This window comes from Alosa sapidissima, chromosome 4 (genome assembly GCF_018492685.1).
Source record: "Alosa sapidissima isolate fAloSap1 chromosome 4, fAloSap1.pri, whole genome shotgun sequence".
Classification (NCBI taxonomy): domain Eukaryota; kingdom Metazoa; phylum Chordata; class Actinopteri; order Clupeiformes; family Clupeidae; genus Alosa; species Alosa sapidissima.
The window spans coordinates 6722501-6740000 of NC_055960.1; the positions used below are offsets into that span (position 1 = coordinate 6722501).

Consider the following 17500-nt stretch of genomic DNA (forward strand, 5'->3'; position numbering starts at 1 on the left):
CTCCTTCCTTCATCTCCTCTTTGAGCTCCCCCTCTCATTCTCACTCTTTTTCTTCTTCTAGCTCCTACCATTTTTGTTAAAGACAGGTGAACTCAACTGCTGCCTTTTACAGCACACCTGAGTGATGCGTTTTCAAATTAGCACATGTGTGCTTCCACAACTGGTGGATGTGATTATCCAATTCGTTCATTAGTGTGGTCATTGGCAATCCGGGGCTTTGTACTGTAATCACAAGGAAGTAACCTCACAATCCTTATCTGTGTGTAAGGTGTGAAAATGTGTGTAGAGTTTTACAAATTACTGTGTGTAATGTTTTGCAAAAAGGGTGAAGCAGACATTGTGTGTAATGTTGTGCTAATCTGTGGAGGTGTTTTGCTCCTTGGAGTAGAATTTTGTAAATTGTGTGGAAATTTTTATTTTACTGTGTAAACACACAAAAAAAAATCGTAAAAAAACTGTAAGGGAACGAGCATGTGAATGTGTTTGTGCGTGCAGGTGTGTGTGTGTGTGTGTGTACATTTGCATTTAAATGTGTGCATGTGTTTGTATGTGTGTGTATATCTATGATTGTAAGCATGAACTGGCTCTTGCTCCAGGTGGTAACAGATGGTTGCTAATGGATTCCCATAGATCTAAATGACATAGGCTAGAGGGAAGTGTGTAGGCTGTGTGTGTGTGTGTGTGTGTGTGTGTGTGTGTGTGTGTGTGTGTGTGTGTGTGTGTGTGGTTGATTGTCACCACACCACAGGTTGATTGTCGCAAAAACACTGTCAAAAGAGGAGTGTGTCACAGTCTGTCATCCCCAGTTGACATATCTAACATATGAATCATATTGTCCTCATTTGCTTGAAGATTTGAACTGAAAATGGTAAACATTTAGCACAAGCCAGCAACAACCTGCAGGATAGCGCATGATAACTGACGGTATCTGATGACAAATGTTCCAGGATTTGATCAATCAGCACTGAGGCACTATTAGAATTTACAGCAAGAGAAGCATCCGGAAGCACAATGCTACTACAAGAACCCAGGCTGGCGCACACCACCACCACCTAAGATGATTCTCATCTCGCCCAAACCACTGGGTATTCAATCAGACCTGTTTGTCTTTGCCGTCTTGCCTTAAGATTCGAGAAATTGCCAGCAATTGTTTCCGACATGGGCACGGCTCAAGACAAATGGTCCCGAGTACACAACACAGTCCTCAGTGGCATGAAAAGCTCAGCGATAAAAACGGCACCATTTTGCATACAACCTGTAAACACACATGATATGTGCTGTCTGATGAAACGTGTTGCGTTGGTGAGACTGGCGAGAAAGGGCCTGGGGGATTAACTGTCTGTGAGTTCTAAATGAACATTTATATTATCCTATCAGCGCTCTGAGGCACGATGTCTGCTATTTCTGTCCAAGGAGAGCGCGGCCTAGTTCCCCACCCTACACACACACGCACACACACACACACACACGCACACACACACACACACACACAGACACACACAGGCATGCACACACACCCATACACACAGCCTCCACTGGGACTGCTGTGCTATAAGCGCTTCGTACGCGACCTGCAGGAAATTGAAAACTAAATTGCTTTCTTAGATTTTTCTCTTTTTCTGGAGGCTGCGAGGTTGGGAGTGTGTGTGTGTGAGTGTGTATTTAGGAGTGTGTGTGTGTCTGTGTGTGTGTGTGTGTGTGTGTGTGTGTGTGCGTGTCTTTGTGTTTATGTGTTTGTGTTTATTTGTGTGTGTGCGTGCGTGCGTGCGTGCGTGTGTGTGTTTATGTGTGTTTATGTGTGTGTGTATTTGTGTGTGTGTGTGTGTGTCTGTGTGTGTGTGTGTGTGTGTGTGTGCGCGCGTGTCTGTGTTTGTGTTTATGTGTTTATGTGTTTGTGTTTATGTGTTTTTGTTTATTTGTGTGTGTGTGCGTGCGTATGTGTGTTTATGTGTGTGTGTATTTGTGTGTGTGTGTGTGTCTGTGTGCGTGTCTGTCTGTCTGTCTGTGTGTGTGTGTGTGTGTGTGTGTGTGCGTGTGTCTTTGTGTTTGTGTTTATTTGTGCGTGCGTGCGTGCGTGCGTCCGTGCGTGTTTATGTGTGTGTGTATTTCTGTGTGTGTGTGTGTGTGTGTATTTCTGTGTGTGTGTGTGTGTGTGTGTGTGTGACAGTGGGCGTTGAGCAAATCAGTGAGTGAGTGAAGCTGGAGAAACATAGTTTTTGTTAGTTACACAAGAAGAAGCAGCTTACTCGCAGCATGAGTGAGAAAGCCAGGCAAATGTGTGCATATTCCATACGGATTTCAATCTGAGGGTTTTCACTGCTCACACTTCCTTTTTCATTTAGCTATTTCACAGCCTCGCCATTGCAATCCTTCCTTCAGCCTTATGCCACTGATAAACGTAAGTATAACTGGCTGATATATCCCTAGACACTTCCCTGGGGATATAACACAAAAGGCAACTTGGACTTGAACTTTGACCCAAACGTAATTCGATGTACTGTGGCTTCAGTAGGGTTCACAGGGCCACACCTTATCAGACCCAATCAGAGCAGCATCACTGCCACATAATGGAGGTTGGACAGAGGGTTAACGCGGAGTGCTGTGAACCTCCACTATCCTCCATGAGCCAGGTCTCAGGTGCGTGCTCCAGATGCACACGGGTTCCACTGGAGCTGCGCGGAGCACGGTGAGAGGCTTAGGGGGTGACATTACTACTGTAATGCCAGTGGGGTCACTGCTGAGTGTCCTAAACCTCCCTGCCCACCATTTCCTAGTCTTAACACTATGGTATTACATTTTCATTTTTTGATAACATTGTGCAGAATATTTCCGGGGGAAAAGCAATAAATATTGCTAACTATAAATAGCCAAATGCCAAATGGTCATAGATATATTTCAAGTCCATTCTGGTAAATGTTGGTTAGGGGGAAGAACTTACTGACTCTGTTCATATCCATAGCTTTATTTTGTCCTTTGCATTGCTTTTTTTCTCCCACGTCAGCAGCTTCCACTCGTCCACCCTTTCACTATCTATCCCTCTCTTTCTCTTCTCTCTCTCCTTTTCTCTCCCCCTCTCCATCTGCCACCTTTGTCAAGGTTCCATCCTCCCTCTCCCTGACTAAGCACTGCTGCCCATCCAGGGGGGCTCTCTACCTCCCCACCTCCTCTCACACACACACACACACACACACACACACACACACACACCATCTCTGCTGATCTGTTCGCATATTGTTATCCTGCGCTCGTCTCCAAGCCGACAGGTCTGCTCTCACCGGTTAGCGTTGTGCTCGAGCGGGATGCCAAAGCAGCCTCCCCCTCAACATCTGCTGTCCTCTGAGCTTCAAGGTTCCGGCTGTGCCGAAGCCTACCTGTGTCTACGGCCCTGCCAGGACCTCGCTTAGAACAAGCACAAACTTCAGAGCAAGGGGCCGTGATCGTGTAACTGGTGGTAAGATTTTGAGTACTGAAAATCACAACAGGGATATCTGGGTCTCACCTACATGCTCGACATCACTCTCTGAGACACCAGAACCAGTGCCCACGTGAGGTGCCCTTGTAACTGCCACTGTTTTGACTATTGGCATGGAACATGTAACTCTATAATAACTATGATGTATAATATTAATATTCCAAGCTTCACAATTCAAAGGCATACAACAGGTCCAACAATAAGGTCAAGATAGACTTTCAGACATGGTCAGGAAAGAATGCCATGAACCGAAAAAAATAGGTAGAAGGACTGCTTCGTGTATTGATATGAACTGGCTGGTACAAGTGTGAAAGAATCAGTTGCCACTGTTGTGATGGCACGTAGCTGACGATAGACAGCTCAGTGCTCAACATGAAGAGCGCGGCTGACCTCAGTCCAGTCCTGGAGCTAGTTAAGAGTGGAGTTTTTGGAGACTCACTCACAGTCCCCTGTGATGGCAGTTTGATGACACTCAGTGACAGGTCCACTTAAGAGAAGCTGCTGGGGACACACACACACACACACACACACTCGCCCATCTCCTGCCCCCTCCCTACGTCAGTGTGCAGAGCCTGGGGGTGACGTGCTGATGACATGGCAAATCAGCATGGTGCGTTGAAGCCAGGGCTGTGCAGGGGGTGACTCAGAGCTGCGGAACAATGCTCACGATCCTTATGGTCCTGGAGTGTGTGTGTGTGTGTGTGTGTGTGTGTGTGTGGTGATGTCATCAGAGACTGGCCTAGGGATGGGAGTCTGGAGGGGTGACGGTGTTGCGCCGGGTGGGGAGGTCTGCCTCAGGTGTGTGTGTGTGTGTGTGTGTGTGTGTATGTGAGCGCGTGCGTGTGTGTGTTTTCACTGCCTCCACCAGTGTGGATGAGTGGTTGATCTAAATTATTGTTCCCATGTATCTGAACATCCAAGCTTTGAACTTGAACACACACTGGAGCTCTTGCTAGTATGGTGGTGACCTAAAAACATCCTTAGACTGCTTGTTGTGTTTTTCCTGAACCACATGATTCAAACAAAGACCAGACATATCATGAAAGACTCCAAGTTTGTTTAAATTTGTATGCGTACACAACATGGCGATGCATCATATTTACACCAATTATGAGAAAATACAATCTAAATACGTCACAGAAAGGCAGTGTTGTCGAACATAGCACTAGACATTATCATATGATTAGTATATACTGTATCTGTTTCTGTAAATCCATGTTGTCTGGTGTCCGTAAAGCTACAGAACATTGCAGAAATGCTTTCTAAAAGTGTTCCGCCTCTCTCCCAAACTCTCCACAGCAGTGCTGGGATCTCCACCCATTGGAGAGAGAGCTACAGTAGCGCATGGGGACGTGCAATTAATTGTCTGCTTATTTTTGCAGCGACCAGCTCATTAGAGCCGCGGCTATATTTAGAAACGCCGCTTCGTTAGAGTGAAGGGGAGGGAAGGACTCCGGCTGGGTGTCTGTCCAATTAAAGCTGGGAGCAGAGATGCAGAATAAACTCACTGGAGGATCACACACACACACACACACACACACACACACAGGATGACACATGAGTGAGGAGCTTCTGAGACATGTGTGTGTGTGTGTGTGTCTGTCCATGTGTTTATAGTGCAATATCAAGTGTTCCGGGTGCGCATTGATAATGTCAGAGACTTCATTCTCCGTAGTATAAGTCAGTGTAGCATCTATTCTATCTATTCTTGTACCTAACTCTCTTCAATGTATATACTATACAACACAATTTAATATTTTCAGCCATGGTATACAATCAATAAAACATTTAAGTACAGTAAGTATAAGTATATATACTCTTTTGATTCTTTTGGTCTCTGCATTTATCCCAATCTGTGAATTAGTGAAACACACTCAGCACACAGTGAACACACAGTGAGGTGAAGAACACACTAATCCCAACGCAGTGAGCTGCCTGCTACAGCAGCGCTCGGGGAGCAGTGAGGAGTTAGGTGCCTTGCTCAAGGGCACTTCAGTCATTCCTACTGGTCGGGGTTCGAACCGGCAACCCTCCAACTACAAGTCCGAAGCGCTAACCAGTAGGCCACGGCTGCCCCAACATTTAGTTGTCATACTTGCTACTATTCTAAGTCAAACATATACTGTATGTAGTTTTTTCATATTAACACCATTCTTTTGGAATTAGTTAGGTCGACAACTAAAAACTTTCATGATAGTTATATCTTTGTATTCATCTTTTAGATTTTGTATAAAGGTTCTGAACATGTAGGCCTCTATCGTGCACTCCAGCGCAATTGACTTTGTACACTCACGCTTTTGTCTTTCCTATTTTGCATTCAGCGCATATTGGTACACGTCCGTAAATGAGGAAATTCAATTGCGCCCACGGGGGCAGTTCAGCGAAAAGAGGGGGCGTGTTCTGGCCTGTTGATATTTTGCAGTTTCAGAAAACAATTCTGCCACAGACCAGGAACATCCTGGTCTAAAGTCAGTGCAAATTCAGATGCTATTTTAAGGGGGTATGCATGGCCACAGGCCTGCAGGAATGAATGCTATGCACACCGATCTACAGACACCTCCGTGCACAGACAGAAACATTCAAAGCCTTGATAATATTTGTCCGTTTCCCGGGTTTGCCCAATATTAGAGGACTTAAGGAGATGTTGAACTGCATGCCAATGCCATTTAACCCAAATGCCCCAGCAGCAGCACGGGAGAGGAGAGCTTATCTGACAGAAGAGCTGCATCGTCTATAGTGAGGTAATGTTAGATTACATTGCAAAAATATCACCATGCATACATACAGGTAACCTCGTGATTCAGTGAGAGTGATCCCAAAACATCGGAAAGTATGTCTTTGTGACATTTCTGTATTACATTTTGTCAAGAAGAAAAATCAATAGCAAACTGTTCCCAACTAAACAGTCCTTATAGCGCTGTGAACTGCTCCTGGCTGTGCCTGGCAAATCCGCCATCATAATAGCAAACCACTATGAAACAAGCGCGCCTGTTGTTAAAAGGAATATGTAATGACGCTCTGATTGGTTTATTGCACGTTACGGCTAAACCACACCCATGAGTAATGTAGCTACTTCAGACCAGCCCATTTTAGATTTGCGTCGGGCGCAACAGTCATTTATCCCGCCAGTAAAATAGCATCAGCGCCCAAGATCCGCCCACAAAGCTACTTGCATGTTGCGTTTGATACTTGCGTATCAGATCGTTAAAATAGAGCCCGTAATGTTCAAATTTGATTTTCAACAATTACTCATTTCTACACTATTCAAAACATTTTTAAAGCTGGTTTGGTGTGAAGTTTGAACTACCTTGCTTTGGTTAAACATCTCAAACCCATGAGCTAATGAGGGCCATGGCCATGTGTATGACTCTTTGTATTCCCTGTATGTTATTGGGTAATTGGGTAAAGCTTGCAGTGTAATGATACGCTTAGAGAAAATCCAGGTTGTCGGCTAATGAATAGACCTTAATCTTTTCCTTCTTCCTCTGGTCACTTTCAGTAATCTCTTTTAAGTCTCTAAGTGAGGGTATAAAACCAACATGCTCACCTCCGCTCCACACAGGGAAACACAACTGCACCTGATAGTTCCTCGTGGCAACGTTTCTTCTTGTGTTCATTGATTCATTTTTAAAGGATGAACGGCACAGAGGGCAGCAACTTCTACATCCCCATGTCCAACAGGACTGGGCTGGTCAGGAGTCCCTTTGAGTACGAGCAGTACTACCTGGGTGACCCATGGCAGTTCAAGCTTCTTGCATTGTACATGTTTTTACTCATCGTTCTCGGAGGCCCCATCAACGGGATGACACTGTTGGTCACGGTGCTGCACAAAAAGCTTCGTCAGCCTCTCAACTTTATTCTGGTCAACTTGGCTGTTGCTGGCATGATCATGGTCTTATTTGGATTCAGCTTTGCCTTCACTGCAGCTCTTTATGGCTACTTTGTCTTTGGACCAATGGGTTGTGCTATTGAAGGTTTCATGTCTGCTCTTGGAGGTAACTGATTATTAGTTAAAATCCATCACTTACATTTCTAACTTTCCATTTTCTAATGGATATTGCTTCCTTGCTTTATGTATTGTATCTTAACTGTGTTTCCTGCCCATATACAGGCCAAGCTACTCTGTGGTCACTGGTGGTGTTGGCTGTTGAGAGGTACATTGTTGTCTGCAAGCCCATGGGCAGCTTCAAGTTTGGTACCAACCATGCTGCAGCTGGAGTGGCATTCACATGGTTCATGGCATGCGCTTGTACTGTTCCTCCTCTGGTTGGCTGGTCCAGGTATGACTGGTGTCTCAGAAAGAACACTGAAACACTATGAGCTTTGTCTCTGAAAGCCTGTTTTTCTTTTACACTGAAAATCTTGACTGTGGGTCAGAATTCATCTTATTATTTTCAACAGGTACATTCCTGAGGGATTACAGACCTCATGCGGACCTGACTACTACACCCTGAACCCTGAATACAACAATGAGTCATACGTCATTTACATGTTCAGCTGCCATTTCTGTGTTCCTGTCACCACTATCTTCTTCACCTATGGAAACCTGATCTGCACAGTCAAAGCGGTAAGAATCTGCTGTTTTGTGAGGCAAAGTAAGCTGTCAGTTTGTAAAATATCTGAATCTATACGGTTGGTTGTCAGAGGCACATATATGACCAATGTTTACTGATGTACATACATGTAGGCATACTTTGTTTCTATTTCAGGTCGAACATGCTTTTAAAATGTAATGTTTTTCTGTCATGCTCAGCTCAAGTATATTGATTAACTGTATTTGCCCTAGTCCCTAACACTGCACTAGGTATTACTTGTAAGAAAATTTTCAGTTAGAGTAATCAATTTTAAAGTGCACTGGCTAAGACTACTTACGTCAAAGTCAAGCCAAATGGCATAGTACACTAGTATGAAATCATCTTATTCTTCCCAATAGGCTGCAGCTCAACAGCAGGACTCAGCCTCCACCCAGAAGGCAGAGAAGGAAGTGACACGCATGTGCATCATGATGGTTATGGCTTTCTTGATGACCTGGACCCCTTATGCTTCTGTTGCTGCCTGGATTTTCTTCAACAAGGGAGTTAGTTTCACTGCTCAGTTCATGTCAGTCCCTGCCTTTTTCTGCAAGGCCTCAGTCGTGATCAACCCCTGCATTTATGTGCTGCTCAACAAACAGGTAAGTTTCCCCCTGTTGCCATTTAAATTAAATGTATTTCCACAGGGAATTCCAATTGTACATATATGCTCAACAGCATTTTTGTTCAAGCACTTTAGATTCCTGTTCTCTGTGTTCTAGTTCCGTGGGTGCATGTTGCAGACAATCACTGGCAAGGCCCCAGAGGATGAGACGTCAGTGTCCACAAGCAAGACAGAAGTGTCCTCAGTGTCTCCTGCATAAGCTTCCTTCTTGCACCAGTTTACCTCTTCACAAACAACAGCAGCTGATGGCACCTTCTCAATGTTGATGGATTAAAATAGCAATACTGGAAAAATGAATACAGATTTAGCTGAAAATCTATTTGGAATCAATATAACTGCCGAGGTCCTTTAGACCAAAATATAATTTACATACACTGACATACACTAATAAGTCCACACTTATTGGTCCAACTGAATTTCTTCTGCAGAACTGCAACCAAGACTTTTCGAAATTTCCGTCACATCTACATGTAAATATATTTACTTTGTACAAAGAGCATCTAAACTTGCTGTATTGCAGTGCAATACACTGCACAATGTAACATGTGCTATGAACTGACTGGGACAACTGACAATGACTTTGTGAAAATGGTGTTGAGAATGTCTTTACAGTGCTATTCTCTGGGGATATTAACATGGGGGCTCATGAACATGAGCCACTGTGGGGGGCCCCAAATCAAATAAAATTTTAGAAATCGCAAGTATTGAAATTGAGTTTCTTCACTTGGTATCAGTATTAAAACAATAGTTTTGGTATCGTGACAAGAGGAGTTGGGAATGTGTCCCCACCAAAGCTGAGACTACACGCTTGGTTTGTGTATTTGTCTGTGTACGCCGGTTGTCAGGACAGTGTTTTACTTACTGTAAGCATACTGTACACACCTCACTGAGAATATCACTTGATCACAGATGAGCACTTGTACATATACACAAACGGCCCATCATTTTGCCTTGTCTACTCGTAAAATGCACATACATGTTAAATGTGTGTGTGTGTGTGTGTGTGTGTGTGTGTGTGTGTGTGTGTGTGTGTGTGTGCGTTCGTCTGTGCTTGTGTGTGTGTGTGTGTGTGTGTGTGTGTGTGAGTGTGTGCGTTCGTCTGTGCTTGCGTGTGTGTGTGTGTGTGTGTGTGTGTGTTTTTTTGGGAGAGCATGTTTGTTATCCAAGCTGACTGACTCACACACTCAAGTGCACTTTTGTCGTCTCCTGTATAATGTCCATCTCAGCATGCCGCACTCTCTCACAATCACAATCACCATGACCCTCCAGTCAGGGTCAATCTGTGTCAGCAATGTGCAACAATACAAAACAAGCACACACACACACACACACACACACAGTCTCTGAAGTTTGGACACTGATGACAACAGCAATCACAGCACCACAACATGTATAGAATGAGTACACACACACACACAAACAAACACACACACACACACACACACGCTGAAGTTTGGACACTGATGACAACAGCAATCACAGCACCACAACATGTATAGAATGAGTACACACACACACACACAAACAAACACACACACACACAGTCTCTGATGTTTGGACACTGATGACAACAGCAATCACAGCAACACAACATGTATACACACACACACACACACACACACACACACACACACAAACACACAGACACACACACACAACCACACAGACACACACAAAAACACACACACAAACACAAACACACACAAAAACACACACACAAACACAAACACACACACACACAGTCACAGTCTACAGTTCAGATTTGACTCTGAGTAACATGTTTATCACCAAGCCGCAACATGCGGAGCAGATGCTGGCGGGTCCTCTGTGACAGGCCTGGAGAGCAGAGAGGGAGATGAGCCATCCGTACGAGGCAGCTTTAGTCACCAGCATACAATATGGACCTGCTGCTGGCTCTGCAAACCTCTGCATACTGTATGTCCACTATATATATATGTGTGTGTGTGTGTGTGTGTGTGTGTGTGTGTGCGCGTGCGTGCGTGCGTGTGTGTGTGTCTGTCTGTGTGTCTGTCTGTGTGTGTCTGTGTGTGTGCGTGCGTGTTTGTTGGCATTATATCACACACTGACCTCACTGGTCTACTACTACCACCCCCGAAGCTCTACCAGCATTTCAACATTTCAATACTCCTCCATACTTCTCATGTGTATGGCAGGTTTAATGGTAGTCCACGAGGCTACCAAATCAATAGCCTTAGACAGTAAAACTATTTCACTAGTTCTGTAACCTGTTCTAACCACAGTGACTGATGAGTCATAAGGCAGCGGATTGCTCACGTCTCCTCCCCCACCCCAGTAGCACAGTCCATACTGCTTTTGCCCTCGGCTCACAACCTCTGACATCAATCACCTAACCTCTGACATCAATCACCTAACTTCTGACATCAATCACCTCAATCACCTAACTTCTGACATCAATCACCTCAATCACCTAACCTCTGACATCAATCACCTAACCTCTGATATCAATCACCTGTGCATTTTAATTCTGCATTCTGCATTCTAATGCTGACCCTCATGCTTTTACAATTGTCTGCTATTCTTTTCTGACAGTGTAAAGCACAGTGCAAATTAAACTGATTGGTCTTTACCTTGCCTTAACTCCTGTACAATAAAGCCCCCACACATTGCTCCTCTGATCATTGTGCACAATAGGAGCCCCTTGTTGAACGGCAAAAATCTCTCCGGCCCCTCGGACATTATTCATGCTGTGCCACACTGCACCTGCTATGCAGGTGTGTGAAAGCATAGAGCAGGCTGTCTTAAGTGCAGAGAGCCACAGGCCTTACACTGTGGAACAGGGGCCTTGCTGTCTGAGGCGCAGGATAACATAGCCCTTTTGTGGCTGCCGAGCCGGCCCCGGCTTCAGCTAAGCGGATGGGACTTGACATGGGCTGCCGGAGCCTTCCACAGAGCTCCCCGCGGCCCGTGATTGACAGGCCGGCTGTAGTGCTTTCGCAGCGGCTTCTGTCGGAACACAAAGGGGGCAGCTCCACGCCAGCTGGATGGGTGACATGTTTCAGCACAGCATGCAGGCGCGCGGACACACACTCGTGCACACACTCGCACACACACACACACAGACACACTCACAGACACACACATAGCCCCCCACACACACACACACACACACACACACACACACACACACACACTCAATCACTCCCAGACCAGACTCAGCATTTAAGGTGCAGACAAGCTCATCAAAAATCCTTCCTTTTTTTGCAGGGAGACACTGGTGTGACAAGTTATGCACAGACAGCTAAGTCATCTGTCATTTGCAATAAGCAGACAGACAGACAGACAGACACACGCACACATGCGCACGCAGGCACACACACACACACACAGAAATACAGAGTAATGCTTGAAGTTCATACATAGTGCGTATAAATATTTTGCATGCATCTCCGTGACATTTATCCATGATATGACTTGACATAGAGAGAGAGTGAGGCAGAGGAAAAGGGGCAGAGCTAGCATAAGAAAGAAAGAGACACAACTGGATCTAGGGAGAAAGGGGGAAAAAAATGATTCAGCCAGACGTCTGAGAAATCTTCACATTGCCACACACAAAGCGAAGCTCTGCAAAAAAGGACAAGGACAAAAATGGAGGGGGGGGGGGGGGGTGCGCTGGAAACCCAACTACCAAAGAGGAGACGGAGCAAAAGAAAGCGTCTTAGTCAGATTCTCAGATGCTTGTCCAAACTCGGCTGTTTGTCTCTCTGATGCCGCCCGTTTTATGTTTCGCTTTGAGGTTGTCAGGAGAGGGGAAAAAAAGTGCCAGGAGCTAGTCAGGCTACCTATCCAACGTGCACACAAAACCTCGACCACATTCTCACACTGGCATTCTGACGCCAGACATACACACTGTAAAAGTTTTTTTTTTTTTTGTCCTTCTGCTGAGCCACGCTTTGTTAATTAAATGTTGGACTGTCTCCAGGCTGCTTGCTCTGTAGCCTTGAGCCGGGCTACTCTCTTGATCTTTCGCCTCTTATCTTTCACTCTCTTCTGGATTAGCACACTACTGAGGAGGTTGTGTGGTCCGACTTCACAACGCACTGGGTATTTCAGAAAGACTATGTTTGAAGGAGAAAAAAGAATGTGTTGGCACATGACAAAGTGACACATTCACTCTCGCTGAGAACAGCACAAAACACAACTCGGTGTGAGTAACAGCACAATAGCCGCAGTGCCTAAAGTAACTTAAACATTTGCACGGTTTAAAAACGTCCACTAAATCTGCCCCCTGACGCGTTTGAGCGCGTTCCCCCCCCCCCCCCCCCACTCCCCTGTGAACAACGGAGGTCTCATAAACCTTGGGGGCGGCTGTTGGAGCTGCGTGAGTTATGGTGGTAGCTTGGTGCATATTTCCTCTGATGAGATTGCTGACAGCGAATTACCCCAAGTAGGCCTATGGCGTATTGCCTCACCATAAGCACCAATGTACATATGTCATCATAAAAAGCGTCCGTATTACACTTTTATGCACTGCTGCTGATAAGAGTGCAGGGGAGACGACTCTCTCTTTATCTCTCCTCCCGATGCTTTAGCTTCCCCTCCTCCCTCCTGCTCCTCCTATCCCCTCCTCCCTCCTGCTCCTCCTATCCCCTCCTCCCTCCTGCTCCTCCTATCCCCTCACCCCTCCTGCTCCTCCTATCCCCTCACCCCTCCTGCTCCTCCCTCCTGCTCCTCCCTCCTGCTCCTCCTATCCCCTCACCCCTCCTGCTCCTCCTATCCCCTCACCCCTCCTGCTCCTCCTATCCCCTCACCCCTCCTGCTCCTCCTATCCCCTCACCCCTCCTGCTCCTCCCTCCTGCTCCTCCCTCCTGCTCCTCCTATCCCCTCCTCCCTCCTGCTCCTCCTATCCCCTCCTCCCTCCTGCTCCTCCTATCCCCTCACCCCTCCTGCTCCTCCTATCCCCTCCTCCCTCCTGCTCCTCCTATCCCCTCCTCCCTCCTGCTCCTCCTATCCCCTCCTCCCTCCTGCTCCTCCTATCCCCTCCTCCCTCCTGCTCCTCCTATCCCCTCACCCCTCCTGCTCCTCCTATCCCCTCCTCCCTCCTGCTCCTCCTCTCTTCCCTTGTCTTCTGGATTTTTCCCTACTTTTCCATTCCCCTCTCTCTTGCTCTCTCTATCTGCCTCTCTCTCTCTCTCTCTCTCTCTGTCCCATCTTCACCCCTTCCTACACTTCAGTTTTTTTTTTCTTTCTCTCTCTCTCTCTCTCTCTCTCTCATACCCTCCATCATTCGCTCCCTCACTTTTCTCCTCTTCTCGCCCCTTCTCTCTCTTCAGGCTCATTTTTTTGAAATCGATGAATTTTCAGAACTTCATTTCCTCGCAGTGCACCCTGCCCAAGGCAACGTCCTCATTCCCCCATCTTTATTCTTCGCCTTCCTCTGAGGGAGAGATAACGCAGGCAGCACCCCACCACACCAGGCAGCGCACAGCACAGCACAGCGCAGCACAGCACAGCGCAGCACAGCACAGCGCAGCGCAGCGCAGCGCAGCGCAGCGCAGCACAGCACAGCACAGCACAGCACAGCACAGCACAGCACAGCACAGCACAGCACAGCGCAGTCAGGGGACAGTGGGGCTGCTCACTTAGCACCCGAATCCAGCTGCCTGGAATACACTCCCAGATTAGTTCTGCTTCAAAGGTAAGGAAAGGTGAGGGGAAAGTGGCCAGAAAACTGGTCCAAGAATGAATAAAGGCAAGCTGGACTGAAGGAACTGCTTTCATGTTTCACAGACACAGGCATTTTTTTTCTAGAAGAAACGCCATACGCCTGATCAGCCACTGCATTACAGAGTTGTTTCATCTAGTATTCTCCAAGTCTGTCCTTATGTTCATATTAATTTGCTTTTCATCAGCACACTGGTAGTGAGCGAGGCATTCTTTGTTCCCCAGGGGCACAGTGCCATTATTAAAGGTGCTTGAGGCGAGCTGCCCTACATCCTGCTCATCTCCGCGGAGTCGGCCCAGTACCATCTGACCCCAAAAAACATAAACACCTGCCTGGTCTGGCTTGGTCTAACCACCCCGCCCCCGCCTCACACACACACACACACACACACAAACACACACACATACATACACACACGCACACACTAGCCCACATGGAGCAGCTGCTGTGCTCCCTGGCCCAGACACGAGGACTGATGTCAGTGATTAGGAGCATTGGGAGACAGGGACACACCTAGGGGCGAATACTTTTTGTCTGATTTGTTTTGATATTTTGTCCTTTTAATGGGGTTTCTAATGTATGGATTTTTTCAGAGAAATTCAATCTGAATGTGTTCATTTTTGTCTGAGTGTGTATTTGTTTTTTTTCCAGCAATCTACGTGACACAGGATAAAAATCTGTGCATTCAAATTTAACAGGCTTTAAGGGGAAATATATGTCATCAGAAGGGTTCGTGCACAGCCATTAAATTGTGATTTCAAGGGTAGAAATGGGAGATGTTATGACAACTATCGCTCTGGGAGATATTACGCCTGCCATCGAGGCAGCGATAGTGTGAGAACGGGGCTGAGGGGCGGAGCGGGATGGGGGGGTTAGGCTGGTGCCAAGGTGTGTGTCCCAGCCTGCCATCGCGGAGCCTGCAGCCATGCCACGTCGGGAAGCAAAATTACGCTTGGCACCGGCGCCAGGCATTGCCATGGTAACACGGAGAGCTTGTGAGGCTGTTGCCGCTGGAGGAGGCCCTTGGCCCCTCTGTGCATCCCATCCCCCCCCCCCCTCCCCCAACACACACGCCCAGGAGAGGAGAGAAGGGGGCGCGCTTAACACATGCACAGGGCATCATCAAGCACACTTCATGACAAGTCCCAGGGCACAGGCCCACTCCAAAATAGCTGCTTCTGATGTGGCTAAAGCAGTGCAGGTGGGGCCTGTGGTGATGAGACACCCAGACGCATACACTTACACACACGCATGCATGCACACACACACATACATACATGCACACACACATAAATGCACGCACACACACACTGGACACACACACACCATGTCCTGGAGTCTGGAAAATCCATTATATGTGTGAGGTTCAGCACCACACATACTGAGTTGTTGTTGTTGTCCTTTTTCGTAATGAATTCATCTCACTTTCTCAGTTGAAATTAGTCCCCTACCTCCACTCCATTGCTTCGCAAAATCTAAACAACAGGCAAAATGCTCCAACCATTCCATCTGGAGCTGTGTGCTAGATTAGAGGGTGGCGGTAGCAGCGCCGGGGAGAAACCGGGCCTGGGACTGGAGCTCCGGCACGGGGCGTCCTGCTGGTGCGAGAGGCTCCGTGCATTTCCAGGGAGACAAAGTCATTAGCTGCTCTGTTAAGCGGGCTAATAAAGCGCACAGGGCATCGATAATATGTTTTTGGAAATCCCATTTTTTCTGATTAGATCAGACAGCAAATCGATCGCTCTGCTTAACGGCATGATAAGGCTTGGGGTTGGTGTAAATCAGATATGGGCGAACACGGGGGGGGGGGGGGGGGGGGGCATGCAGCTGCCTGTCGCCATCCGGAATGTGTTCATGAGGGAAGGGTGATAAAGGACGTGGAAGGAGTGTGTGTGTGTGTGTGTGTGTGTGTGTGTGTGTGTGTGTGTGTGTGTGTGTGTGTGTGTGTGTGTGTGTGTGTGTGTGTGTGTGTGTGAGAGAGAGAGAGTGTGTGTGTGTGCATGCATATACTATGAGTCTGCATTTGGATCTTTGTGCAAACATGTGGTTTAATGTGTGTGCTCTGATAATGTGCATATGTGTGGTTTTATATGTGTGCGCAGGTCTGTGAGGTGGGGTTGGGGGCATTTATGTGTGTTCAAATGTATCCTTGTTTGATGCTATGTATATGAATGGTTTTATAAGTCTGTAAAGCCTATTGACCATTATATATGCTGCACATATAATTCTTCACTGAACCTCATCTTCATGTGTCAGTCAGTGCAGGCACAGAAAGCATGGTTAATGAGCATGGGAGCTGTCCAGGGTGCTGAAACACCTCAGTGGACTTGAACAGAAAAACTCTATGGATTGTCCCTATGGGATGCACAGCCAGTATCAGAGCTATTGAGCAATATTGAGGGCCAATTGTGGAGGGATTGACAGGGAGAGGTAAGATAGGCCAATCTCCCTGCAGAGAAGAAAGAGGACAGCATAACCTGGGATTGCACAGCCTCTACGCCATCCATAAGACTGTGGTTTCAAATTGGCACTTATCATCACCCAAACACATTCCACTGCCCTGCAACTGAGTTATGGAATGCTAAACATCACCCACATGTCCATCTGTTATAGTTCAGTGGTGTTCCAGGAGGCATTCTGTGGAATTCTACCTATGAAATCAACTATATTGCTCTCATCTTTCCTCTCAGGCAGATATGATCTGCTGTGTTGAAGTGAAATCTAAATAAAATTACATTACCTCTGTTTCGGTGAAAATCTTCCACTGAATTCCCAAGTACCTCATTTACCGAGCAACTTGTGAGAGATTTACTGTACGAGTTCACACACACACACACACACACACACAACCAGACTGGAGCCATGACTAGTGAGTGTGATGAGTATGAAACTGTTAATAGCAGTGGGACTGAGACATGGACCACACACACAGCGGCAGCAGCAGTGATCCAGCTCAGCAGCAGTGATCCCAGATCCCAGTGAAGCCAGAGGGGAACAGCTTAGTGCATTGGCTGTTGCTGCCCCATCATAAAAATGTCCTCCACTTTACCTCAGAAAAGCAACAAGAGACTTTTGTCAACAAACCTACTCACCTAAGTGTCTCTGTGTGCATGTGTGTTTGTAAGTGT

At 46.7% G+C, this 17500-nt stretch overlaps 2 protein-coding genes across 4 annotated transcripts in view; one reads left to right on the forward strand and one right to left on the reverse strand.

The window, feature by feature from the left end:
* cacna2d2a (calcium channel, voltage-dependent, alpha 2/delta subunit 2a) overlaps positions 1 to 17500 on the reverse strand; it is a 213579-nt gene that overhangs the window by 136901 nt on the left and 59178 nt on the right. The window lies entirely within an intron of this gene.
* Positions 7072 to 8909, forward strand: LOC121707913 (green-sensitive opsin-1-like). Its single transcript, XM_042090900.1, has 5 exons — positions 7072 to 7467; positions 7584 to 7752; positions 7874 to 8039; positions 8406 to 8645; positions 8766 to 8909. The coding sequence occupies exons 1-5, from the start codon at positions 7107 to 7109 to the stop codon at positions 8865 to 8867; spliced, it is 1038 nt and encodes a 345-aa protein (XP_041946834.1). The 5' UTR covers positions 7072 to 7106; the 3' UTR covers positions 8868 to 8909.

Excerpts from the sequence above, each read along its gene's own strand:
- LOC121707913 (XM_042090900.1), top strand. The coding sequence starts at position 7,107 with ATGAACGGCACAGAGGGCAGCAACTTCTACATCCCCATGTCCAACAGG. Across the intron at positions 7,468-7,583 it reads TTTCATGTCTGCTCTTGGAG|GCCAAGCTACTCTGTGGTCA; the intron begins GTAACTGATTAT and ends GCCCATATACAG. Across the intron at positions 8,646-8,765 it reads ATGTGCTGCTCAACAAACAG|TTCCGTGGGTGCATGTTGCA; the intron begins GTAAGTTTCCCC and ends TCTGTGTTCTAG.